The sequence below is a fragment of the Camelus dromedarius genome, chromosome 16 (assembly GCF_036321535.1).
Source record: "Camelus dromedarius isolate mCamDro1 chromosome 16, mCamDro1.pat, whole genome shotgun sequence".
Classification (NCBI taxonomy): domain Eukaryota; kingdom Metazoa; phylum Chordata; class Mammalia; order Artiodactyla; family Camelidae; genus Camelus; species Camelus dromedarius.
This window is the reverse complement of record NC_087451.1, coordinates 17,121,578-17,148,458: the sequence shown is the minus strand read 5'-3', so window position 1 is coordinate 17,148,458 and position 26,881 is coordinate 17,121,578. Positions and strand designations below refer to the sequence as shown.

At 39.3% G+C, this 26,881-nt stretch overlaps 3 protein-coding genes across 12 annotated transcripts in view; 2 read left to right on the top strand and 1 right to left on the bottom strand.

Moving 5' to 3' along the window:
• The window catches only part of LOC116157877 (uncharacterized), a 696,771-nt gene that overhangs the window by 18,779 nt on the left and 651,111 nt on the right, over positions 1–26,881 (bottom strand). The gene's annotated exons all lie outside the window — the stretch shown is intronic.
• The window catches only part of LOC116157898 (leucine-rich repeat-containing protein 37A), a 196,702-nt gene that overhangs the window by 4,095 nt on the left and 165,726 nt on the right, over positions 1–26,881 (top strand). For all 7 annotated transcript variants that reach the window (XM_064495074.1, XM_064495078.1, XM_064495077.1 and 4 more), the window contains exon 3: positions 304–407. The gene's annotated coding sequence lies outside the window, so the exon portion shown is untranslated. The remainder of the gene's footprint in view (positions 1–303; positions 408–26,881) is intronic.
• The window catches only part of LOC116157878 (leucine-rich repeat-containing protein 37A), a 48,829-nt gene continuing 24,880 nt past the window's right edge, over positions 2,933–26,881 (top strand). For all 4 annotated transcript variants that reach the window (XM_064495088.1, XM_064495089.1, XM_064495087.1 and 1 more), the window contains exons 1-8: positions 2,933–6,239; positions 8,576–8,647; positions 10,948–11,019; positions 13,907–13,978; positions 14,576–14,656; positions 18,620–18,691; positions 19,283–19,357; positions 26,529–26,647. In XM_064495088.1, the coding sequence (XP_064351158.1) occupies positions 3,205–6,239; positions 8,576–8,647; positions 10,948–11,019; positions 13,907–13,978; positions 14,576–14,656; positions 18,620–18,691; positions 19,283–19,357; positions 26,529–26,647 (3,598 nt within the window). In that variant the 5' untranslated portion in view covers positions 2,933–3,204. The remainder of the gene's footprint in view (positions 6,240–8,575; positions 8,648–10,947; positions 11,020–13,906; positions 13,979–14,575; positions 14,657–18,619; positions 18,692–19,282; positions 19,358–26,528; positions 26,648–26,881) is intronic.

Below are 26,881 nucleotides of genomic sequence, written 5' to 3'. Positions count from 1 at the left end.
ACGGGAGAGCAGGAGTGTAGCTTCAGCTTGTCCATTTGAAATCTGATGTGATATGTGTGCCACATTCTTGGCTTGCATCTCCTGTCTAGCTCTTCAGGAACTTCCAGAATCAATCTGGACGGTAAAAAGCTGTCCTGCCAGGATGTATCTACAACAGCCATTCAGCCACACGTGTGTGTTGTGCCTGCCCTTAGTTGCTACGATAGTGATCTAAGAATCATAGATGCATTTTTCTTTTTAAATATATAACAAAAATCAGTTACTCAGATAGGCATTCTAAGTCTTTCTTTTTCTTGGATTTAGGGCCATTACATTATCATACCTTATGAAAAGGAAGATAACCCAGAAGCTTGCTATTCAAAAGGCTATGACAGATGCATTCCAGAAACTGCTGGTTGTGGTTTTAGGTAAGACTTTTTTTTTTTTTTTTTTTCACGAGGGCAATAATTAGGTTTACTCATTTATTTACTTGTTTTTAGAGGAGGTGCTGGGGGTAGAACCCAGGACCTCGTGCTTGCTAAGCATGTTCTCTGCCACTTGAACTATATCCTCCCCACTCTAAGACTTTCTTGGTTGTCCTTACCCTTGGCTCTGACCACTTGTTTGAAATTTGGAGAGCAGAACTGAGGGCCATCAGTGTGATTCTACAGTTGTGGACACAGGAGAAGACACAGGTCTTTTAAAACTCCCCTTAAGAAGAATCCCAAGCATTTAGGAACCAAGTAACTATGGCCTAAAGTGGGATTATGCTGCAGCATTTGAAAACTGTGAATGCCTTTCAAATAAGGTGTGTTGTTACCAAATCTCAGCATCTCATATATATTTTATGTGAAGTATTTTACTGAAAAACCTTTCTATAAATTAACTATATGGATGTCCTGAATTAGGGATTAAGTTGTCAAAGTAATTTCTAAAAGAAAATATTAATCTACTGCATATAAGATTTTTTTAAGGAGTAAAAATGTGTTTCATGTCATTGAGAACTTCTTGTGCAGCTAGATTTCTAATTATGTAACTCACCCAGCATTGCCAAGTTTGTTATGAAGGGAACAAAGTAGAGAAAGACAAGATGCTTACGTTCTGAAAAAGTATTTGAAGTTTCTTCTGCACAAGATAATTATTTTAATTCAATTTATAACAAATTATTTTAAATTCAGTTTAAATCAGGGACACTTCAATCATATCCATGTTTGCGCTTTAAGAAGTCTAGCTTCTTGTGAAATGTGAGAGGAACGGATTCAGTATCGATGCTAAAATTTTCAGAAAGCTGATTATAACAACAGAGCCATTCCTCATTGGCCAATCTTTGAATCAATTCCATTTAAAAACCATTATGTGCTTAACGCTGGGAGTAAGATGAAGCGCCTTCTCCATGGAGTTTAGTGACCAGAGGGTGTGCCAGACAATTAAAAACGACTAAAATTAGAGAGATGATTATAAGGGCTGTGAAGGAAGTAAAGTGGGTGCTATCTGCAGTATTTCAAGAAAATTATTTAACATGCTGACTTTATTTTTTGAGAGGGAGGAGGTAATCATGTTTTTATTTATTTATTTACATAAATACTATTTCTTAAAAATATATTTTTATTGAAGTATAGTCAGTTTACAATGTTGTGTCAATTTCTGGTGTACAGCACAATACACAGTCATATAGGAACATACATAGATTTGTTTTCTTATTTTTTAACCATAAGTTACTACAAGATACTGAATATCATTCCCAGTATAAACTTGTCTATTTTATTTATAGTATTAGAATCTGCAAATCTCCAATGCCCAGTTTATCCCTTCCCACCCCTTTCCCCACTATTTTTAATGGAGGTACTGGGATTGAATCCAGGACCTTGTGTGTGCTAGGTACACACTAACCACAGAGCTATACCTCCCCCCAACATGCTGACTTTAACATTCAAGGTGACTTCTCTGTGTGTGCACACAGGGTAGACCTCTGAAAAGGGGCATTGTAATTGTTTCTAGACTAATGGCTGTGCTGAGACAAGGTGAGATGGGCAAATTTTCCCATGCTGATGTAAAGAGCTGTTCACTTGGTTTCCAACACTCTTTCTCAGGGTGAATTGCTCACCTACTCCAAAACCCTTCCTGCAGAAACTTTGGAGTCATCACTGATTCAGTGGTAACCCCTAATAATAGAGTGGTAAATTTTATAATCAGACATGGATGCTGAGAGTTCAGAGGACATGGCAACATTTTAAAATATCTAACTGTATGGTGTATTCCCCTCCCGCCGCCCTGACTGGTGCTCATTTTGTAGGTCAGCTACTTTTCTTGGAAGCAGTGTGGCCAAGGGGAGGAAGAATGTCTCTCAGATGTCAGCTTTGAGGAGGAGGAGTTCAGATGCCCAGAACTGGGCTAGCACTTCTGAATCTTCCTGAAGGCCGGGCCCTGTGACTTCCTTGGGAAGCTCTGCACCACCTCACCCCCACCCCTGCGCTGCTGGAGCCTGGGGCCACTCTGGTCTGCAGCCCAAATCCTGCCTCGTTGTGCTGGGGGGCCAGGCTTGGGTTGGAGAGAGGGCCTGGCAGGAGGTAAGTGTCACCTTTGCTGGGGGAAGGATGGCTTGGACCCTGGGAAAAAGCCTGACTGTGGTTGCATCTTCACTCTGACCTAATAAAAGAGGTGTCACTACAGGGTGGGGCATGAGGCAGGGGAGGGGCGCACGTGTAGCCAAGCTGCCATTTCGCTTCGGTGTCTGTTCAGTGTGCCTGGCCAGTTTCCTACTAGCCTGTGTCACTGTGCCCGAATCGTCTTTGTGTTATGTTTCCCCAGTATTTTTGGTTGCTGCAGCTCTTTGCTTGGCAACCACTCTGGCTGCTGGTCCAGGGATGGCCCCTGAGGTTGTCCCTGGGCTCTGTCCAGCAGACCCCCAACTCACAATCAGGGGAGTATAATTCTTCCACACAGGAGTCAGCTGAGACTTGGCTCCTGTACCCGGACTTAGAGTCAAATGGAGAGCTGCCTGCAGGGCCATATGAAGATGTTGCTGTTCCACGTCAAGGTGAGAATGACAGGATAACCCAGCATCAAAAGCTCCCAGAGGAGGTTCCAGTGCTAGGCTGGGATCAGAATCAGGCCCCAGCTCTGTCTCGACCTAAAGGTAATAAGATCAAAGCTGTAGATATAGATCTACCTTTGGATCTTCTGGGAAGCCCAGATCAGCCTCCAGAGCCCCCTGAGGAGGCTGAAATGTCCTCATCCCTGCAGGAGGCCCAGGCTCAGCGTCCAGAGCCCACTCAGGAGGTTGAGTCTCCACCCCAGCAAGAGGGTCCTGCTCAAAATCCACAGACCCCTGGGAAGGTTGAATCTTTTCCGCCCCAGGCAGAGGCCCAGGCTCAGCGTCCAGAGGCCACTGAAGAGACAGAACCAGCTCCACTTCAGCAGGGGGCTCTGTCTCAGCCTTCAGAGGGCCCTGAGGAAGTAGGCGCTGCAGTCCCTTGGGGGGAGGGAGGGCTTCAGGAGCTTTTAGCTGAACAATTAAGGCCTCATGGTCCCAATGAGAATGAAGCTCAGCAGTCAGACCTGCACAGTGTCAGTGTTAACCCTGTGGATCTGGCACTTACTATAAATCCAGAGGTCACTAATGTGGTTGAAACTTCTCCAGTTCTGCAGGAGGCCCCCTATCAGCCTCCAGAGAGCCCTGAGGAGGTGGAACCTTCTCCAGTCCAGGAGGAAGCTGCGTCTCAGCCTCCAGAGAGCCCCGAGGAGGTGCAACCTTCACTTGAGCAGGAGGCCCAGGCTCAGCCTGCAGAGCATCCTGAGGAGGCGGAACCTCCTCCATTCCCTCAGGAGGCCCAGGCTCAGCCTGCAGAGCGCCCTGAGTATGACTCTGCCCCAGTCCAGCAAGAGGCCCCAGCGCAAGTGCCAGGGTTCCCTGGTGAGACTGTACCTCAGTTTCCAGTGAGAGATGAGGCAGCAGCTCGACCTGGAAGTAAGTATCCAGCTCACTCCAACCCATCCAGTGTTACACTTAAACCAGTGGATTTGGAACTTACGGTCACTCCAGAGCCTGCTAAGGAAGGCGAGTTTACCACAGCCCAGCAGGAGCCCCGGCCTCAGCCTCCTGAATATTCTGTGGAGGCAGAACCTTCTCCAACCCCGCAGGATGCCACAGGTCAGCCTCCAGAGCCTCCTGAGGAAGCTGAGCCTTCTCCAGGTGAACAGGGACGACCGGCTCAGCCTTATGAGCCTAATGGGGAAGTTGTACCCTTCTCAACCCAGCAGGAGAGCCCAGCTCAGCCCACAGAGCATCCTGAGTTGGTGAACCCAGCCACCCAGCAGGAGAGCCCAGCTCAGTCTCCAGCAGAGATAGAGCCTTCCGCAACCCAGCAGGAAAGCACAGCTCAGCGTCCACAGTCTCCCGCTGAGGCCGAACCCTCTCCAGCTCATTCTCAAGATCATGTGACAACAGCTTCTCCTCCAGGCCAGGATCAAGCTCAGTCTCTGCAGTGGCCCAGTGTCACTGTTAACCCTGTGGACCTTGCACTCACCATAACTTCAGGGCCCACAAGTGAAGCTGGACCTTCTCCGCCCCAACAGGGGGCCTCATCTCAGTCTGCAGGGTCCCCTGAGCAGTTGGAACTGTTACTGGTCGAACAGGAGGTTCCGGAACAGCCTCCAGCCCCCTCAGGAAATGGTGAACCTTCTCCAGTCCAGCTTGAGCCCCCAACTCAGCCTCCAGAGACCTCTACAGCTGCCGCAGCTCAACATCCAGTACTTAATGAGGTGACGTTCTCACCTGCAGGGCCAGGTGAAGCTCAGCATCCAGTGATGCCTAGTACCATAGGCAAACCCCTGGATCTCACAGTTGTCATCACTCCAGAGCCTGCTAAGGAGGCTGAAAGTTCTCCAGAGCAGCAGGAGGGCTCTGCTCATTTTCCCGTTTCCCCCGAGCAGGCTGAATTTTCTCCAGTCCAGTCTAAGCCTCTTTCTCCGTCTCCGGAGCACCCTGGGAAGGTTGAATCTTTCCCAGGACAACAAGAGGCCACAGCTCAGACTACAGGTCCCCCTGAGGGGGTGGGGCTTTCTTCGGTCCAGGAGGAAGCCCCGGCTCAACCTCCAGAGCCACCTAAGGAGGTTGAGATGACAGTTGGAACACCAGGACAGAATCACGCTCAGCATTCTAGCTCACCCAGTGTCACTGATAAAGCTTTGGACCTGGGGCTTACCGTGACTCCAGTGCCTCTTACAGAGGCTGGACACTCTGCAGCCCTGCAGCAGACGACATCTCATCCAACGTACATGGAGGTGACACCTCCACAGGCAGAGCAGGTGCTGGCTCAGCATCCAGCCATGACTGAGTTCACAGTTCAACCTCTGGATCTGGAACTTTCACTAAGTCCAGAACCTGATACAGAGGCTCGACCTTCTCCAACCACACAGGGGACCCCAACTTGGCCTCCCGAGCCCCATCAGCCTTCATTGTATCAGGAGGTGACAGTTCCCACACCAGACCAGGATCACCCTGAGCATCTAATGTCATCTAGTGTCATAGATAAACCTTTGGATCTGGAGCTTACCATGACTTCAGTACCTACTACGGAAGCTGAACATTCCACATCGCCCCCTCCAGAACACCCTGAGGTGACACTCACCCCTTTAAGCATCACTCCAGTCACAGTTCACACTGTGGACCTGGAAGTTACTGTAAATGGAGCATCCAGTGTGGATGTTGAACCTTCTCCGACCAAGCAGGAGACCCCAGCTCAGCCTCCAGAGCCACCAAAGGAGGTTGTTGTTGAATATCCACCCCATCAGGAGGTGACCATTCCGACTTCAATTAAGGGTCAAGGTCAGCACACAACACCGTCCAGCGTCACACCTCATCACGTAGACCTGGAGCTAACCATGACTTCAGAACCTGCTATGGAGGCTCAACATTCTACAGTCCTCCAGAAGACTACAGCTCCTCCTCCTGAGGTGGCACTTGCACATCCAGACCTGACTCGAGTCACAGTTCCCCCTGTAGGTCAGGTAGATACCATAACTCGGCACCCAGGGTCACTGAAAACACCTGCTTCGGCTGAGCCTTCGGTGGTGCATTCTGTACCATACACCTCAGAAAAGGAGCAACCGGAACAGAGCGCTCCCACAAGTGTGAACATCTGTGAGCTCTGCATGTGCAGTAATGAGATCTTGTCCTGCACTGGTCTCAGCCCAGAGGAGAGGCTCCAGACAGTGCCCGTGCCGCAGCCCAGCAGCTACAACGGCACCTTCACCATCCTGTAAGAACTGCTTTTCCTCGTTTGTTCTCTGCCTCCTGCCTGACCTGGCAGCCTTTCTTCGAGGTCTTCCTGGGTCTTCCTCATCTCCCTAGCTCACACTGGCTGACTGTTTTTACCTTTTGTTTGTCTTATAAGCAATTTCTTACCTTCATTTGCCTTCTTACTATTGTTTCTTCTTCTCCAGTCTTTTACTTATAACTGCCCCTACTCTTTTTCCTTCTCCATTTTTTACTCCATTAATTAACTTCTTAACATCTTCTCTTCTCCCATTTTTGCTCCATCCTCATTACAGCAACATGTCCCTCTCCCCATCTCATTGGTATTAATACAACAAAGTGGTTAAGAGTAGAGATTCTGGAGTCAGACTACCTGGGTGTCAATCCAGGTCTGCCATTTATTAGCTTTGTGACTCAGTTTCCTCATCTGGAAAGTGGGGATAATCATAGTCACTATCTCATAGGATTATTGTGAGATTTAGAAGAGTTAATACATGTAAAGCTCTTATATCAGTGCCTAGCATATACCTGAGTGTTAGCCATTATTTTTATTCAGTCCCTCAGGTATATTGGTTACTCATCTTTGCCCTCAGTATTTCTATGTATAGCATCCATTTTATGCCCAACCCAGGGCTAAGTACTGTGGGAGCCACAGAAATATGGCATTGTCTCCAGAACATCACAGTGATAGGTGGGAGGAATGAGAACACGCCTTAAAAGGGAGGTGATGTGTAATTGAGTATTAAAAGATACAGAGGGGTGCTGAAATTAACCAGAACCTGGAATCACTGGGGTGTGGAGGTCAGGGGAAACTGCATGGATAAGCTAAAACTGTCGCTGGAACTTAAAGGCTGGCTATGACTTGTTAGAGTGAAAATAGAGAGTGCAGGCTAGGGAAAGGTGTGGCTGCAGGACTTATCAGGATTTAAGAGATCAGTCTAGCTGTGAAGTACTGGGTTAAGCACCAATGAAAGATATGCTATGAAAAACCTTGACTGTTACAAATAGGGGTTTGAAAAATATGGTATAAGATGTGGGGAGCCATTGAAAGTTTTCAAGGTAAAGAGAGAAATGATGAAAACAAGAAGTTTATTTTAGATTCCATCTGTAGTGTGATCTAGAGAGGAAGGTTGGATTCAGGGAGACCAAACAGAATGCTGTAGCAAAACCTAGGAGGAGAGTGAGAACAGGCTGAGTTAGCGTGGTTGTGACGGGAGGAGAAGGAAATCCTGAGAGCATGACAAAGGGAAAACTGACAAGGTTTAGTAACTGCCTAGAGTCAGGGGATGAGGGGTACAGGAGAGAAAAATCAAATATGTTGATGAGGAGAATGATGGTGGTACAACAGGTGGAAATACAGTTGGGAAGGAGAGCCAGTTTGAGGGAAATGGATTCAGTTTTATTGATGAACATAAAGCAACCAGAAGGCTTCTGTTTGAGTGGAAATGTCCCATAGGCAGGTGGGCAGACAGGTATCTGTTTTGACTTATTTCTGATCCCCCTGAAAATTGTGTATATAAACTAAATGGTTGTGGCTGAGGGAAGAGGACAAAGCTAAAGGTAAAAGTTCAAAGCCATCCACAGTGGTTGAAACTGAACCTCAAGCACTTAACAGCTTCTTTTAAATGTGTAAGTCATGGATACATTCTCACTGTTTAAAAGAAAATGTCATAGAAGTATACAGGCTAAAATGTGACATTCTCTCCCTACCCTCCCTCCCACCCATAAGAGAACTATTTTACTATTTGGATGTGTGTCCTTCCTTCCAGTCTCTTTCCTTTGTATTTTTTCCCCTAATGAGGTAATAACTTTACTCCTTGCTCAGTGATCTGTGCTTTTCCTTATGCAATATGTCTGAGAGATATTTCCATAATAGTCTCTAATTTCTAACTGCCCATGTCCTTCCAATACCTGGAGAGATTTAGAGGGCACTGAGCCAAAGCTTTGGTGTTACCTGGCATAAGATTTCTTTACTTGCTGATAACGATACATTTTTGCCATTTTTATCATTGATTTGTAGGAGTCATTTTAGACACATAAGTGTCTTTGGGAGAAAAAAGACTTACATTCAAAACAATTGGCAATATATATCCAAGAAATTGGACGGACAGGAAGTTCAGGTTCTGAGGAGATGCCTCATTGCTTGTGCCAGTGGCCTCACATTACATCTTTATTGTATCTTTAGGAATTGTGCCCACTGGGAAGCTGAGAAGCTGTGGGAGGTAGAAAGCTGGTCTTTTCTGCACTTGAGTATTCCCCACAAGGTTGCCATGATTCTCTCACTTAGTCTGCTCGTTCTCTCCCTACCTATTTAAGGATATGAACTGTGTTTCTTCACAGAGATTTCCAAGGAAACTCTATTTCTTACATTGATGAAAATACTTGGAAGCCTTACCGCTGGACTGAGAAACTGTGAGTATATTCTCTCCAAATACGCATACAAAACACTAACTGCCTTGTCAGATTCTTCTTGGTCCAGAATTCCGAGGTCAACAGCTGTGTTAAAAGGTATTTGCCCCTTCACATTCCAAACCAAACTATTGATTGAAATTCTGTTTTTATTTAAAAACTTAAACTTGGCAGGCCCTCATTCAAATAGGCAAGAACCAACTTAAACTTATTTTCCATTACACCAATAATACATGATTATATTCTCCATATAGAAAAATGAAATAACAGGTGTAGTGAAAACCCTCCTTGTGCCTTAATCCCCCACCCACACAGTTTGGAGTTTAGTAAAACAGTCCTTCCAGACTCTTTTCCATGTATTTGACTACATACACATTAACAGATAACAAAATAAGTTAGTTGTGTGACTTTATTATATCTTTTTACTTAAGTGATTAAAATCTTGCAACATGATTCTTTAATGTCACGATACATCTTAGATTTCTTTCCCTCCCAGTACATAGAGGGTTGCCCCATTTATTTAAACTCCTACATAATATTCCATAGTATGGACGCATCAGTTTAATAATGCCCGTATTGAAAGGTGTTTAGATTATGTCCAGTTTTCTTGTTACAAACACTGCTGCAATGAACATCCTTGTGCATGCATCTTTGTGAACCTGTCAGGTATTTCTGTAGAATAGATATGTAGAAATGGCATTGTTGGGGCGAAGACTATGTAGAGACAAACTTCTAATTGCCCTCAAGCAAGTTGTGCCAGTTGACACTCCAGTCAGCACTCCCTGACAGCCTTTGTTTCCCCACAGCCTTCCACTGCTGGATGTTCTCCATGTTTTGGGCTGATCTGAAGGGTGAATAAAAGGGGTTCCACCTGAATTTGAATTTTTCTGAGTACCTGTGAATTTAAATATCTTTATATGTGTGTTGAGCATTTGTATTTCATCTCTGAATTGTCTGTCCTTTATTCATTTTTCTATTTTTTTAAATTGATTTGTAGATAAGTCAGCTTAAATAAGATAATGATTTTAGGGGGAAGGCTATATTCAAAGCAGTTAACTGGCATTTTTTATGGCAGTTTGTATTATTCAACTTGAATAGACAAATCATAAGTATAACTTCCAAATTACATTGTTGATAAGATATTCTACATCTTTTTGTATTAAGTCTTCAAAAATATCCAAAGTATTGTCATATCTACCTGTAATCAGTATAAAAATTAATGAGAGAGTCTCCATACTTTTTGTCCGTACTCTGAAATCTCAATTTTGTTGCTAAATTTTATTTGTATTTAGATTTCTTAAAATTTACAGTTGAAAAGTTGTATCACATACCCAAATTGTTGCAAACACACTTTAAGTTTTCCGATAATTACATTGAGTATCAGTTTTTACATTTTAATTTTAAAAATAAGTAAATTAAATTAGAATTCAACTCCTTAGGCACATTAGCCACTCAAGTACTCAGTAGCCACATGTTGCTAGACATGCAGCACTACATGCTACATGCAAGAACAAAATAAATTTACAAAATATTGTTGAATGAAAGAACATAGAGAATAATACATAAGTCATTCCACTCACATAAAGTTCAAGAAGCAAGAATAAATTATATTCTTTGTGGCTGATGTATAAAAGGCAAAACTACATTTGAAAAGGAAGGGAAGTAGTATTAAAGTCAGGATAGTGGTTCCCTCTAGGGAGAGGGCTGTAATTGGGAAGGAGCACAGCGGGGGCTCCAGGGGTGCTGGCTGTGATCTTTCTTGAAGTGGATGGTGTTACATGGGGATTTCTAATTATTAAAGTGAACAGGTTTGTATATTTTACGTACATTTTAATCTTGAAAAAAAATTTCAGTGGGGAAAAAAAATCAAATGACTTCATTTCCAGCCCTAATATCCTCTGGGACTTCCACATGCAGTTTGGGAAAAGCGAGAAAGGCATGGCAGCTCTGCAGCCTCAGTGCTGCCCAGAGTTGGGTTCTAACCAAGGACTTGTGATCTGCAGAGTAGGCCTTAAATACATGATTTGGTGAGGAAGAGTGGATAGGGGTGTGCGTGTGCGTGCGTGTGTGCATGTGTGTGTGTGTGTGTGTGTGTGTAATGGAAAGGGATGGACACAAAGGTAGACATGAGAAGAAATGATTAAATGAAACCGGAGTGGAGATCACCATATCTAAAATAAGAATTAGGGTATTTAGGTGGCACCGTTACCCAGGTTTCCCCTACATATATGACTTAGTCCTATGTAGTAAATAATTGTAGTTGTTTTGCATTTTGATCCAAAAATAACCTTTTCATTTTTCAGAATTCTCAGAGATAATTCTTTGACTGAGTTGCGTAAGGATTCATTTAAAGGCTTGCTAGCCCTGCAGTATTTGTAAGTTAATTAGTTAATCATTTATTTATGAGTTCTTAGTTATATTATCGATAAAGTAATTAAGGGGTTTAAATTAAATAACCTCTACAGTTTTTTTTGAGCAATAAAATTCTATAATTCTCTAAGTCTGTAGGGTCCCAGCCCATCTCTCTAGCATCAAATACCTCCTATTCATTTTTAAGTTTTAATTTATTTAGATAAAAAATTACCTCTTAGTTGTAGAGGAAAAGTGGTAAAGTGGTCTGAGCAATTATAGACACCCATATGAACCTTATTATGTAAGTGTTCTTATACCATCCACTTACATTTAGTTTATGGCCCACGGATGAGATCCATCCCATGATCTGTATTTGACAGCACACAAGTTAAGGATGATGTTTAAAGGGCTGTAAGTGGGAAAACAGGGGAAAAAAACAAAGGAAAACACACGGCAGAGACTGTGTGTGGCCTGCACAGCCTCACGTACTCACTGTGTGGCCTTCACAGAAAAGGTGTGAAAAAGGTGCTTTAGTAGAATGAGAGGAATTAAAGTAAAGCTGGGATTGTCACCTAGAGGACCAGAAAATATAGAACACTTACATTAATATGAATGCCATTAACTCATAATTTTCATCTAAATTAAATTCACATTTAAATATTAAATATTAAAGTAGATGAATTATGTAAACAGTATTGTCCAGAACATATCAAGTTACCAAGAGAACAGACTGATGTTAAGGATTCAATGCAGGAATTGTTATACCAATATTAAAAATGTTTAAGTTGCTGGTTAAAGTGGTATAGTTACAACTGTTTACACCAAATAAGCATATTAGAAATGTCCCTAACTTCACTATTTACAAAAAGGAAAACTCTGCTTTGTCATTGTACAAGGAAAGAAATGCTTGCATAGTACTTTTGTTAATTTAGAGATAAGGAGATACTGTGTTCTCTGCTATAAAAGATCAATTTTTATCCTTTGTCCGTGGCATCCAGAGCTGTGTATGTCATTAATCCTTACTAAGCTAACTAATGATGCTCTTTAGCAAAGAGATTCTTCTTGCAAATATAGAAGGCTAAGGGAAGTGGGCATAAGGAGCCTCATATGACCCTAAAAATAGTCCTTTTAACTATCAAACAATCCAAGCCTTAAGGGGCAACCACTTTTGTATTAGTCTTCTTGGGTCCCTCTGTCATCTGGGCTCCAAACCTTAGAACAAAGTTTGGAGAAAAGTAAATGAGATAACTGCTCAGTGGATTGGGCCATTAATTACTTCTACTATGAAATACCCTCTTAGCAGATTATTTCGTGTTAGCATAAGTTATCCTCACTCATTTAAAAAAAATGTCAATCAGTAAAAAAGAATATGCCGAGCAGTGTGCCTAGTGTTGTAAACACAAAGATAGGTAAAACAATTCCTTCTAGGAAATCCTGATCTTACAGGGAAAAAAAAAACCAAAAAAAAAAACATAAGCTCAAACCATCATGCAGAAACACTAAGTGGATGACAGAGTGCTGGAGAGGTGTAGAAAAGGGAGTGTTTCTTCTAAAACAGTCGTTTTCTTCCTCCTGTTCACTCCCCAGCTAATTGTTTATTTTAAAAACTATCTGACTTTGCTTTGTGTCCACACATTGGCTTTAAACATGATAGACAATGCACATGAGCAGGTCTAGTCCATACATTCAAGGAGTTTATACTCAGAGGAAATGGGCTGCAAAAACAGCTATATAAGAAAAAAAGAAGTGGAGAGGAGCAATGAGAGCTCTAAGTTGGTTTTGGAGCTCAGAAGAGGGAAGAAAGACTCCAAACTGGATCAGGGAAAATGTTAGAGCAGCGCTGTTTGAACAGGACCTTAAACGGCCACTGTGTGTCATCAGACAGACATCTTGGGAAGAGTACATTTGCAGAAAGAAGGTAGGAGAGAGGCAAAACACAGGAAACATGCTTTGAGTACCTGGAGAGTACCAGTAGGAAGAGTAGATTAGGACCAGATCATCTGGGGCTTTGAAGGCCATGCCGAGGGTAACACGCCAGGCTGCCCCGTTCCCACAGCAGTGCTGTCGGACAGACTCGAGCCTGCAGCAGAATCAGTCACTTGGAGGGCTTGTTAAGGCACAAGTTGTGCCCCACAGTCGCTGATTCAGTTGGTCCAGAGTAGAGCTGAGCATTTCTTCAGTAAGTTCACAAGTGATGCTGGTATTTGAGAACCACATCTGGAGAGTTAATCTGGTGACTGTACAGGATGGCTGAGAAAGGAAGAGACTAGAGGTGCAAACACCAGTCAGAAGACAGTTGCACCCACCCAGGAGAAAGGGGAGGCTAAGAATCAGTGGACATAAGATAGCCAGCTATAGTCAAGAGCAGGTGTTTCAAATAAAAGTCAATATTTTGGTGTAACACTGAATTAGTTCAAGTTACACATTAATAAGAGGAGCAATTCCTTTCAAGTCATATGAAAGGCTATCTTTTATTTCTTCTGGTATTGAATTGGCATAGAAAAACAGAATTAAACTGGGAGGTATGTAAATAGAGTATTCATTTTCACATTAAACATTATAATTCTATATGGAGGTTAAAAACTTTGAGTTTATCATCCAGAATTTGTTGGACTATGAAAGGTTATCTAATGAATTCTTCTGCTCTGAGGAAAGATTACCTCCAACATCTACCAAGATCCATTCAGGTGTATGTTTTGTTAGTGAACATAATGAAAGTGAGACTCTTAAGACAGGCGAGGGCAGGGTTAGGGGCTTTGGAAGGTTTAAATAACAATTCATAAGGATTAGTGGTTATATAGAAGCTGCTTATTCATTATTATTATTCTAACCTCTAGTAGTTATTCGTACTAATTAGATATCTAGTAGCTAATTGAGGCAATATTTTCCTTTTCCTTTTCCTTTTCCTAGAGATTTATCTTGCAATAAAATACAGTTTATTGAAAGCGGTACATTTGAATCACTACCTTTTCTGGAGTTTGTGTAAGTTACAATTATAACTTCATTATGTTGGGAATTTTTATAAAATTATAAATATGATTATAAAAAATTAATTTGCTACTGATTTGGAAACATTAAAATTTTTGTTTAGAAATCTACTAGAATTATGTAGCTAACCCTTTTTGTCTCTCACAAAGATTTGCACTCAGATGACATTTGGCAATGTCTGGACACATTTTTGGTTATCAGAACTGTAGGTATGCTGCTGCATTCTGGTGGACAGAGGCCAGAGATGCTGCTAAACCCCCTACAGGGTACTAGACAGCCCCCCACAACAAAAAGTTGTCCGGCCCAAAATGTCAGTAGTACTGCCCTTTGCTAGAGAAGAAAGGATCACTTATCGCAAATATTTATTGAGGATTTACCGTTTTGTATCTAATGCACCATGTACATAATCATGAAACTATAACTCACAAGCAACTATTTTCCACACTGAGATTTCTTTAGTGTATTGAAAGGATAATGAGGTCATGTTTCATTGTATATAAATTAGAATTACTGCCAAAGGTTAAAGTTCTGATAGGATATTTTTTTCTTCTTCTTTTGCTTGTGTCTTTTTTTTTTTTTTCTTTTTTCTAGCAATCTTGGTTGTAATTTAATAGTAGACCTGAGCTTTGGAACGTTCCAGGCCTGGCATGGAATGCAGTTTTTACAGATGATGTAAGTGCAATAGATGAATACATGTAAAAAACTATGTTTTGGTTATTGGTAATTGGTTATCTGGGTGTAAGCTCACTATAGATTCTAGAAATTATGTCTTGAAATCCATTCTTTTTTTTTCTTTTTTTTTTTTAATGAGAAAACTAAGGTACAAAGAGGCCATGAGACTTGTCTAACTCATATATGGAACACTTTGCTTTCCCTAGTACTGATGTTTGGCACGAGCAATAAGATAAAAAGCACCCAACAGGAACACTCAAATTAGCATTGTCATGGAATCCCATTGTTGTTGCTCCAATATGCAAATAGTACTTGAAATTACACTTTTGATTTTAATTCCTGCTCATGTGCAAAATTCCTAACTACTTAAAATGTATGCAGCACAGAGCTGCAAAGAACTAAGTTTAGCCCAAAATTCTTCAGGGAGCAATAGGTATGGGTGCCTTCTCAAGTATTAGCTTCTTTTAAATGGTAAAGCGGAAAGAATTCCTGGACACCCACCTCTCTTCCCAACTACACAAAACATTATTTTTCAAAAAGTCTATATTAGTCTGAGGTGAATGATCTGTGGCCAATAGGAACCTTTGAGGTATGGATGTTTGTGTTAAGCTGTAATGTGAAAAATATAAAGAAGATACATTGCTATAGCTGAATTCTCTATACTTTCTTTTCTGACTACTTCTAATAAGAAGTGTGGGTTTTTCAGAACCTTGAAAATTCTGTGATTTCTCCATGTCACAAGCAGATGACAGCAGGTAGGTTCAGTGGCCTGAAGGGGATTTTAGACTCAAGGTGAAGAGCCTCCTCTAAATCAGGCTTTGGAAAAGACTCTCCTATTTGTCTTCTGGTTCAGAAATGCAGTTTCACAAAGTTCACTTTGGGTTAATGAAGGTGTCGAGGGTGCGTCTGGAGCTGGACTAACAGTTCTGCAGATGCCCACCAGGGGCAGCCTCCCTCCCCCCTTCATTAGCTTGCTGGTGCCTAACTTGTGGAAAGAGAATGGAGGGTCAGTTTTTCTCTTGCCAGTGCACCGGGCAGTGGGCTCCTTAGGTCCCTCCGCCAAGAGGTTTTAGTAGCATTGGTACCATGTCTTAAACTCATGACCTTTCCTAAACATTTTATAACACCAAGAGTCTCATAAGAACCTAAGTTTCCTTATGGTTCTGTAGGCGAGCCAGGGGAAAAAGAATTGTGGAATCACAATTGATAAAAATGACTGAATTTATTGGAAAACATCCGCTGAGTGCCATGTGCACTGTGTGTCTGCACTTCACTAAGTGCTGGGGTTACAAAGAAGAATAGGCCAAAGATTTTGTCCCCAAGAAACTTTCATACTGGAAGAAAATTGATGGTAAAACTTATGAGAGCCATGCTAGCATCTCTGCAGCAGGGTAGCCAAGTAGGGAAGCAAGGAAGCAGAAAATGAGTGGTGGGTTAGAAAGGATGGTCATGCAAGAGGCACGAGCCTGATCTTCTTGAATTTCTGTGTTCATCTGAAATGGCAGAAAAAGTTAATGAAAGAATCAGAGCTGGTGTTGGAAATAAATTAATATTGTTTTCCTAAAATTCATTCACAGTTACTTTCAAAAGATTGTGAGAATACAGTAAGTGTGTGTTGGGGGCTGGGCTCCTCCTTTGTTTTGTACCAAATCTAGAAAGTCTAGAATGTGCCACCCCTTGAGTTGTCATTTTGTTGCCTATTACATTACTGAGGTGTTTATAAGTTCAAATAATATTTATCCCTGCATTAAATAAGTCTGGAAAAGGGCCCCAGCTGAGGTGGATTTATGATCAATTAAATGAAGCTGAAGCTGCAGGGCTCCCCACTTGCCTAGGTCCCTTCCAAGGTCTTGGGATGGGTCCTAGCGATTTTTGTGTTCATAACTTTGCATGTTTTTATTAGACAGGGTTTTTCCCAAGTAGGTGAGGTTCAAGACCCACAAAGCCTGGGTGAGTTTCAGGTAATTATAACTCAGATGGTTTCTTGAATGAAACCTCTATGTTATTGACAAACCCCAGGTGAACAAGTGAGAGGTGTGCTAGAGTCTATTTTGAATGTGAAGTCCCCCTCAAAGATGAGCCAAGAGCTAATTAATTAATAAAGCACCGTTTTTACCTTTGTGTTTTGTTTTGGTGGTGGGAGGTAACTCTTATTTATTTATTCTCCGAGGAGGTACTGGTACTGCTAAGTTTAATATTTTCTCCTTGTCCTTGATTTTTGTCACTTTGATTACTGTGTGACTTGGTGTGCTCCTCTTTGAGTGGATCCTGTGTGGAACTCTGCACTTCCTTGACGTGGGTGACTGTCTCCTTTCCCAAGTTGGGGAAGGTTTTTGTTATTAGGACATGGGCTATGTTTGAAGGCTCCCACTGTCATGGAGAGCAAAGGTCTAGGACAAGTGAAAGCAACACAGATCTCACTGTCCTGACAGAAGTTAATGTGTTTTTCTTAAATAAATTACTCCCCAGATTGCCACAAGCCCATTGGTTAAATTTCCAGAGTTCTGAGAAAGTTGATTCTGACAATTTTTGTGAGTTTTTTTGTTGTTGTTTTATGGAGGGATGAATTTTCAGATGTCCTCACTCCACCATTTTTACTGATTAGCCTGCAACATGGTTTAAAATCTAAAACCTCAATGACCATAGGCTAATTAAGTAGTTAATCATGGGAGATAATTGAAGAAAAGAAATATAAGAGAAAGTGTGATTCTCATAGAGGCTCTCGCAGATTGGGAGATGAAATTTGAAAAGGTATTTCTATATTTAGTGCCCTCAAAATTAAGGTTAAAGTAATAAATTATTTTAAACACACTCCTTTTTTTTCTTCTTCTTCTTTTTTTAAATACAGGTTAAACACAGGCTTTGGAGTCAGATCTGAGTTCAAATTCCAGCTCTGATTCTTACTAGCTTGATGAGTTAGGACAAGTTATATACCTTCTCTGTGCCTTGGTTTCCTCATTTGTAAAATGGGATAATAATATTATCTATTGCATAAGGTTACTGTGAGGATTAAATATTAAATGTTGATCATAGATACCTGGCAATCCAAAAGGCATTAGTTGTGATTATCTTTACAATATTCTGCACAAGTACACTAATGATTCTTGAATAGAGTTAATTAACCTAAAGGCAAATTTTCTTTCTTCTTGTTTCTTTTGGGTTTTTAAAATTTTTTTTTCTTTTTCTTGTTTGTTTCAAAGAATTGAGAAGAAAATCTATTCCAGCATTTTGGAATAAAAATTTGCTTAGAAAATGAATTTGTCACTTTGTTGATATATAAACAAAATGGCATTTATTCAACAAACGTTTCTTAAGTACCTAATAAATACTAGACACTGTGTCAGGCACAGAGATGACAATGACAATAAATTATAGTCCTTGCTCTCATGGAGCTGACAATCCAGGAGACTTAGAAGTAAGGAGGTGACCCCACACACAGTAGCAAAGACTGTGACAGAAGAACACACATGGGAGTGTGCAATGGGAGTGTGGGTCTCCCCAGTTCCTCTTGTATTTTTCTCTTCAGCTCCAGAAGCAAGGGATTGGTCCCACTTTTGTCTTTAACTGGGCAGTTTAAAACATGCAATTTAAAAAATTTCTAGAGATGAAAGAAAAATGCCTTGATTTACAGAGGACACTAGAAATAGTATTTCTTACAGAGGAAGGGCTTCCTACCAGCATAGTCCCTTCTAGGGTTTTTGACCTAAAAAGTTCTTTAGCATATTTTTTTCTTTCCTATCCACTTCTCCCTCTATTTTTTTCTCTTTCTGTTCTCTACTTTATCATCTAGACACCTGGGTAGTTCCCAAATGAAGAGAGCTTTACAAATTCTACGGGTGATTTGTAGGTAAATTCAGAAAATGACTCCTTTTTACCTTTAAGTTTCATACCAAAAAAATGAATATAAACTTTCATGAACATTATTGAAAATGCAGATAATTTTACTGCCATTCTATTTTTCAGAAATCTCAGTCATAATCCTTTGACAACAGTTGAAGATTCTTATCTTTTTAAATTGCCAGCATTACGATATTTGTAAGTATTGCAACAGTCTTACTGCTCTTGAGTTGATTTCTGCTCTTTTTTACTTTCATCAGAGATTGAGGATTTTGGCTAAGAAGTCATAATTTAAATTTTAACTGGGTTATTGAGGTAAGAGTTATTGGTAAAGAAAAGGATTAAGAAAGAATGTATATGAGTAAGGCAGCCAGCAGAGGAAGAAAATTGTGTTGAAAAACACTTATAGAGATCGAACATGTAAAAATAAGATTTATCCCAGAACAAAATGGAATAAAGTGTATGTTATTTAAAAAAAAAAAAAAAGTATTCAACAGAGGTGGATGTAGTTGAGATTGAGAGGTAGGATAATCGTAAAAAAAAAAAAAAAAACAGAAAAAGAAATAAAAGGAAAAAAAAAAGAAAAAGAAAAAGATGGTCCTGTTCAGCACCGAGGTCAGTAATTTAATGATGCAAATAAATTTAAATTTCTTCAATAAGAGCTCCCTGGGATTACTGTCTATGGCAAGTAAGAAGCCAGAATTGAAATAATCACATATTAATTATCTTTTTAAGTGTAGAATTTTTGTCTTTGGGTTTAAATCATGCCTCTTTGGGCTTTTCCTTCAGAGACCTGGGAAAAACAGAAGTCTCGCTTACAACAATTGAAAGAATCCTCATGATAAGCGTTGAATTGAAAACACTGTAAGTTGATTTGTATTACATTTATTTTCAGTTAATTGCTTTTTATAAGTTTTATTATTCTCTTAAGTCAGCTTTATTGTTGTATAAGTTTCATAATTTTCATATAGTAGAATTTACTCTTTTTACAGAGTTTGCTGTGTTTTGACAAATGTGTAGTTATATAGCCACTGCCACATCTGAGATATAGAAAACTTCTGCAGCCCCAATAGTCACCTCATGTCCCTCTGAGGTCAGTCCCCTCCTCCCACCACCAACCCTGGCAACCAGCAATCTGATTGTTGTCCCTATAACTTTGCCTTTTCCAGAATGCCTTGTAAGTTAAGTCATAGGGTATGTGGCCTTTTGTTTTTGGCTTGTTTCACTTAGCCAGTCCCTGGAGATTCATCCATGCTGTTATACCTGTCCATAGTTCATTTCTCTTTATTGCTGAGTAGTGGTCCAGTTGTGTGGATATACAGTTCTTTATGCATTCATCAGGGGGTGAACATTTGAATTGTTTCTGGTTTTCTGGCTGTTTTGAATAAAGCCGCTAAAACCCCTCATGTATGTGTAAACATACATTCTATGTGAATATATGTTTTCGTTTCTTTGGGACAAAATACCTAAGGGTGGGATTGCTGCATCCTATGCCAAGTGCATGTTTAACTTTTTAAGAAACTGCTAAACTTTTCTACAGTGACTGTACCATTCTGCATTCCCGTTAGCAGTGCATGAGAGTTGCAGTTGCTCCACAGCTTTACCTGATCCTTATATTTCAGGTTTTAAGAAAAATTTTAACCTATTAGGTATGTATGTATACTTCCATTTGTCTTGGGTAAATACCTGCCAGTAGGGTGGCTGGATCATTCGTACATGTATGTTTAAATTAAAAAACTATTTTCCATAATTGTCCAGCCATTTTACATGTCTACCAGCAGGGTATGAGAGTTCCGTTTTCTTCACATTTTTGCCAACAGTTGCTATGATCATTATTTTTAACTTTAGATAGTTTAATAGTTACATAGTGGCATCTCAGTGTAGCATCCCTAACGATTAATCATGTCAAACATCTTTTCATATGCTTCTTTTCCATCTATGTATCTTTGAATTTTTTGTCTATATTTTTGATTGAGTTTTGAGTGTTCTTTATATATTCTGGAAACAAATCCTTTATTCAATATGTAATTTGTTAAGTATTCTGTGATTGAACTTCATTCTCTCAAGAGTCTTTCACAGGGCTGAAATTCTTAAATTTGATCATGTCATATTTGTCTAGGTTTTTTTAATGGACAATGCTTTTGGTGTTGTGTCTATGAAATCTTGTTTAAGTCAAGGTCATAAAAAATTTCCCATTTTCTTCTGAAAGTTTTATACTTTTAGATTTTATGTAAAGATCTTTGAACCAATTTGATTTCATTTATGTATATGGTTTGGATTTTTTTCTTTTTTTTTTTTTTTTTGTGGATCTTCAATTATTCCAGCAAAATTTGTTCAAAAAACTATTCCTTCTCTACTCAACTGCCTTTGAAGCTAAAAGTCATTTGCCCATATCACTCTAGTTTTGGACTTTACATTTTGTTCCTTTGATCTTTTTGTCTATCTTTCCACTACTATCAGAATATCTTGAAAACGTAGCTTTATAAGTCTTGAAATCAGGTGGTGTTAGTTCTCCAACTTTGCTCTTTTTCATAGTTGTTTCAGTTATTCTAGGAACTTCACATTTCCATGTGAAGTTTAGAATTAGCTTGTCACTTTCTATAGAAAAGCCTACTGGGATTTAGATCTGTAAATCAATTTGGGAAGAGTTGACATCGTAACAATATTGAATCATCTGATCCATGAACACGTTATATCTCTCCATTTACTTACGTCTTCCTTAATTTTTCCCAGCAATATTTTATAATTTTCAGTGTGCAGATGTTCTACATCTTTTGTCAGAGTTTTTCTTAAGTATTTTATACTTTTAATGCTACTGTAAGTAGTGTTTTAAAACTTTAATTTCTGATTATTTGTTGAGAGAAATTAGTTTTTGGTATATTGGTCTTGCACTCTGCAAATTTAGTAAACTCATTTATTAGTTTCACTAGTTTTTTTGTAGATTCCATCAGGTTTTCTACATAATCATGTCATTTGCAAATAAAGTTTTACTTCCTCCTTTCCATTGTGAATTTTATTTATTTATTTGTTTGTTTGTTTGTTATTTTTCTTGCCCTGTTGCACTGGCTAGACCCTTCAGTGCAGTATCTAATAGAAGTAATGAGGGTGGACATCCTTGCCTGATTGTGGAGAGAAAGCACTTTGTCTTTCCCCATTAAATATGATGTTAGGTTTTTTGTGGAAGGCATTTATCAAGTTGAGGAAGCTTTCTGGCATTCCTAGTTTCCTGCGGCCTGCTTTTTTCTTTAATCAGGAATGGATGTTAGATTTTGTCATATTTTTTCTGTGTCTATTTACATGATCATATGGTTTTTCTTTTTTAGTATTTTAACTTGAATAAATTACATTGATTTTCAAATATTAAACCAAGTTTGCATTGCTGAGATAAACCCTACTTGGTCATGATGTATCATCTTTTTATATATTACTTGATTTGATAGGCTAAAGTTTTGCTAAGAATTTTTACACCTGTGTTTATGAGAAATATTGGTCTGTAGTCTTCTTTTCTTGTAATGTCACTGTCCAGTTTTGATATGTTGAATTTGGCCTTATAAATGATTTGAGAACTATTCCCTCCTCTTCAACATTCTGATAGAGTTTGTGTAAAATTGGTATTAGTTGTTCCTTAAATGTTTGGTAGAATTTACCAGTGAAGCTATGCGGGCTTGAAGCTTTCTTTGTGGGAAGGTTTTAAAGTGCACATCCAATTTCTTTAATGATGCTATTTAAGTTATGTATTCATTCTCGAGTAAACTTTAGTAGTGCACATCTTTCCAGAAATTCATCCATTCCATCTTGAATTTATTGGTATAAAGTATTTCATTATATTCTCATTATCCTTTCAATAGTTGTAGTATTTTTCTGTTTTCCCTTTTCTTTCTACTTTGATCTTTATTATTTTCTTTCTTCTCTTACTCTCTGATTAAATTGTCCTTCTTTTTCTAGTTTAAGGTGGAAGCTGAGGAAGCTGAGTATGGCGTTAGCAATATACCACATGTTGATGTTTTCAGTTTCAGTCGATTCAAAATTGTTTCTAATTTCCCTTTGACTTATTCTTTGACTATAAGGTTACTTTCAAGTGTGTTCTTTAATTTCCAAATATTTGGAGATTTTTCAGATTTGTTAGTTTCTAATTTAATTCCATTGTGGTCAGAGACATACTGAATGACTGAAATCATTTTAAATTTATTAAGACTTGTTTTATAGCCAATAATTTGTTGGAATACACCAGAATATGGTCTGTTTTGGTAAATGTTACGTGTCCACCTGGAGGAAAATGTGTATTCCGCTGATTTGGGTGGAGTGTTCTATAAATGTCAATTTGGTCAAGTAGGTTGATAGTGCTGTTCACGTCTTCTGTATCCTTACTGATTTTCTACCTACCTATTCTATCAATTATTGAGAGAGGAATATTGAAATCCCTAACTATAATGGTAGGTTTTTTGTTTGTTTCTCCTTGCCATTGTCATTCCTCCTCATAGATTTTGAAGTTCTGTAATCAGGCGCATAAATTTTTAGGTTATGCCTTCCTTCTTCATTGATTGACCTTCTCTCATAATGAAATAACCTTCTTTATCCCTAGCAATACTCTTTGTTTTGACACTGACTTTGTCTTAAATATAACCACTCCAGCTTTTTTTACATTAGTGTGATTGGAACAAATTTTTCCATCCTTTAAACCTGTTATTTTTCTATTGAAAATAGTTCTTATACACAGTATATAGTTGGCTTTTGCTTTTTTTTTTTGTCTAGTGTGACAACTGTTTTAATTAGGATGATTAGAGTGTTTATATTCAATGTGTTTATTGATGTGATTACATTCAAATCTTTTATCTTGCTATTTGTTTCCTATTTGTTCCATCTGTGCTTTGTTTCTGTTTTCCTCTTTTTCTTCCTGCTTTTGGATTGAGTACAATTTATTATTTTATTTTATTTCCTTTGTTGGCTAACTAGTTATAGTTCAGCTTTTGTTACTTTAGTGGTTGCTTTATAGTTTATAATTGTACATATTTAATTTATCACAGTTTATCTTCAAGTGATATTATACAATTTCATGGACAATATAGGAACCTCACAGTAGTGTACTTCCATTCTTCCTCTCCTGGCCTTTGTGCTACTGTTTTTGTATAATTTATTTTTACTTATGTTATAAACAGCACACTGTATTGGTTTTTTTTTTTTTTCTTTCATTTAATGATCAGTTACATTTTAAAGATATTTAATAAGAAAAATATTATTTATTTACCTGTGTGGTTACCAGTTCCGGTGTTCTTATTCTTTTGTGTAGACCCATATTTCCATCTGCTTAAAAATACTTCCTTTAGTATCTCTTCCAGTGAAAGTCTACTGGTGATTAATTCTTTCCGCTTTTGTATGTCTGAGATAGTCTTTATTTTACTTTTGTTTTTGAAAGATCTGGGTATAGAATTCTAGCTTGGTAATTGTTGGGTACCCCTTTCCCCAGTTGAGTACTTTAAAGGTGTTATTCCACTGAGTTCTGGCTTACATTGTTTCCAACAAAAAAAAATTGGCTGTCACTGTTCCTCTTTGTTCCTCTTTATGTAATGCATAGTTTTTTCCTCCGGCTTCTGTTAAGAGTTTCTATTTATTGCTGGCTTTGAGCAATTTGATTATGATTTGTGCCTAGGTTTAGTTTTATCCGTGTTTCTAATGCTTAATGTTCATTGACCTTGGCTTTGTGGATTTATCATGTTTTAGCATTTTGGAAAATTTTTGGCCATTATTCAGTTTTTGTATGTCTCCTTCGTGGACTCTAAGTACACATGTATTAGGCCACTTGAAGTTGTTGCACAGCTCATCAAATGATGCTGTGTTCGTTTTTGTTGATTTGTCTTGTTTCTCTTTGTGTTTCATTTTGGATATTTCCTTAATATTCACTGATCCTTTCTTGTGCAGTGTCTAATCTACCATTAATCCCATCCAGTGTCCTTTTCATTTGAACACATTGTTTTTAACCTCTGGAAGCTCAATTTGGGTCTATTTTATTTCTTCCATGCCTATACTTCACATTTTCAGTCTTTAATCTGGGTTTTTAACATCTGCCAGTAGTTATAATACCTATTAAAATGTCCTGTTCTGCTGAAACTAACATCTGTATAGATTTTGGGTTAGTTTTGATTGATGGCTGCTTCTCCTCAATATGGTACATATTTTCCTCCTCCTTTGCATGCTTGGTAATTTTTCATTTGATTCCAGACATTGTGAATTTTAGTTTATGGTGTTCTACATATTTTTATATTCCTATAAATATGCTTGAGCTTTGTTTTGGGTGAAGTCAGTTTTATCCTTTTGGATTAGGTATGACCAGAAGTAGCCTCTAGCCTAGAGCTTATCATTCACAACTACTGAGAGAAGGCTTTTCTGAGCATCTGGCCTGTAGGGATGGGTACTATTCCCAACACTGTGTCACATCCAGTTATCCTCATCATTAATCCTTTCATGTGGTTCTTTTCCTGGCCTCAAGTAACTCCTCACACACATGCACTGACCAGTACTTTGTTGAATACTCAAGAGATCCCTCTGCGTATCTCCAGAGTTCTTTGCCTGTGCACCTCTTTTCTCTCTAGTGCTGTGCTTTGTGAACTCTAGTCACCTTGATTTTCCTGGACTCTTCCAGTTCCTCAGTCAGGGAGTCCTCCAGTTTCTGCCTGAGTCTCTTCTCCCTGTACCATGACCTGGAAACTCTCTGAACGATGTAAACTAGGGGAGTCATAGGGACCACTTCATTTTTATTTCCCATCTCTTGGGGATGAGTGAACGTTATGGCAAGTGGTCCAATTTCTTGAAAACTGTTTCATATATTTAGTCTGCCCCCCCCAATGTTTCAGATAGGAGATGAAATATTTCCCTGTTACTTCATCTGGGCCAGAAGTGAATAACATTCTTAAGTCTGTTTAGTTTAGATACAGGGTCCAATCGAAGATTAGGCATTTCATGTCACGTCTTTGTTTCCTTTAACCTAGAATATTTCTCTACTGATTTTTTGTCATTGCTGTTGATCTTCTATGACATTGGCATTTTTGCAGAGCCTAGGCCAGTTTTGTATAAAATTTGTCTGAATCTTCATTTGTCTGTGTCTTAATTAGATTCAAAGTAAGCATTCTGAGGAAGAATAGATATCCTGGCGATATATCCTTCCTAGTTCATCACTTCAGGTTGCCTGATGCTAAGTTTGACCACTTGATTAAAGTGGTATCTCCGTATCTCTCCATTGTAAAGTTATCTTTTCCCTTGGTAATTAGTAAATATTCTATGGGGTGATAGTTTGGAGTCAGTGAAGATCCTACTTTCAAACACTGTTCACCCAAGTGTGCATCAATGATAATTTCGTTCTGAATTGAGTGTCACACTGTAGTTGCAAAATGGCACTTCCCTAACTCTCTCTGTCCTTCTACATTATTCGCTGGCATTCTTCTGTAAAGAAGTGCTCCCCCGACTTTGAGTATTACTATGATCTCATATGCTCTTCTTTAATATAAGTGTTTTACCTCATTGTTTTTCTCTTGAATGTTTAGGTTATCCAGAGTTGGCGAATGTGATCTGTTATGATTTAACCACAGTGTTTTTTTTAATCCCCAGAGTAATTTCTAATATATTTCCTACTCACAACTAGGAATTGAGAAAGGGACTCCAGAAGTTGGGGACTTACTCAGACTCTTCTTAGAAGTCTGCCCTCTTCCTATGCACTCTCAACCCAAAGTGAGACTTTAGGGTTGGGAGGAGATACTTCTGAATTAAACTACAGATCAGTGTCACCCAGTTCTAATCCCTGTCACCTTTTTTCTAGGCACACCGACACCCACTGCCATCCTTACCCTTCTGTTGGGCACTTCTGTGCTCCTCTGTATTTATTTACAACACTTAAGAGCAGCAATTGGCCAACTGGCCCCTGTCCAATTCTCCAGGCCATGTGCCCTAAGAACTCCTTTCTTCACTGCCCTGTGGTGGCCTTGGCCTGCCTCCCTACTCAAGTCACTCCTTTACCACTAATTTAATTCTCTGTTTCCATTTATAGGATCTTACCTAGCCATAGGACCTGCTGCCTCTGCCAATTTAAAACTACTATTGAAGTTGTCTGCAAGACAGTCAAGCTGCACTGTGACAGTGACTGCCTGGCAAGCACCACACGTTGTGGTGAGTCTGAATTGCCTGATAAGAAATTTTTAAATTTTTATTTTTTTAATTTCTATCTTTAATCGGTGATGGTAAAATGTTTAAACAAATGATGTAACAGAATTATTTTTATTCATTCATTCAGAGTTTCAATTCCCTACATTTCTAAGACCCCCTCCTTTGCTAAAAGTCAGATTCTCAGTTACATTATGAAACTCATAATACCTCAGTTACATTGTTAGCTTAGTAATGTCA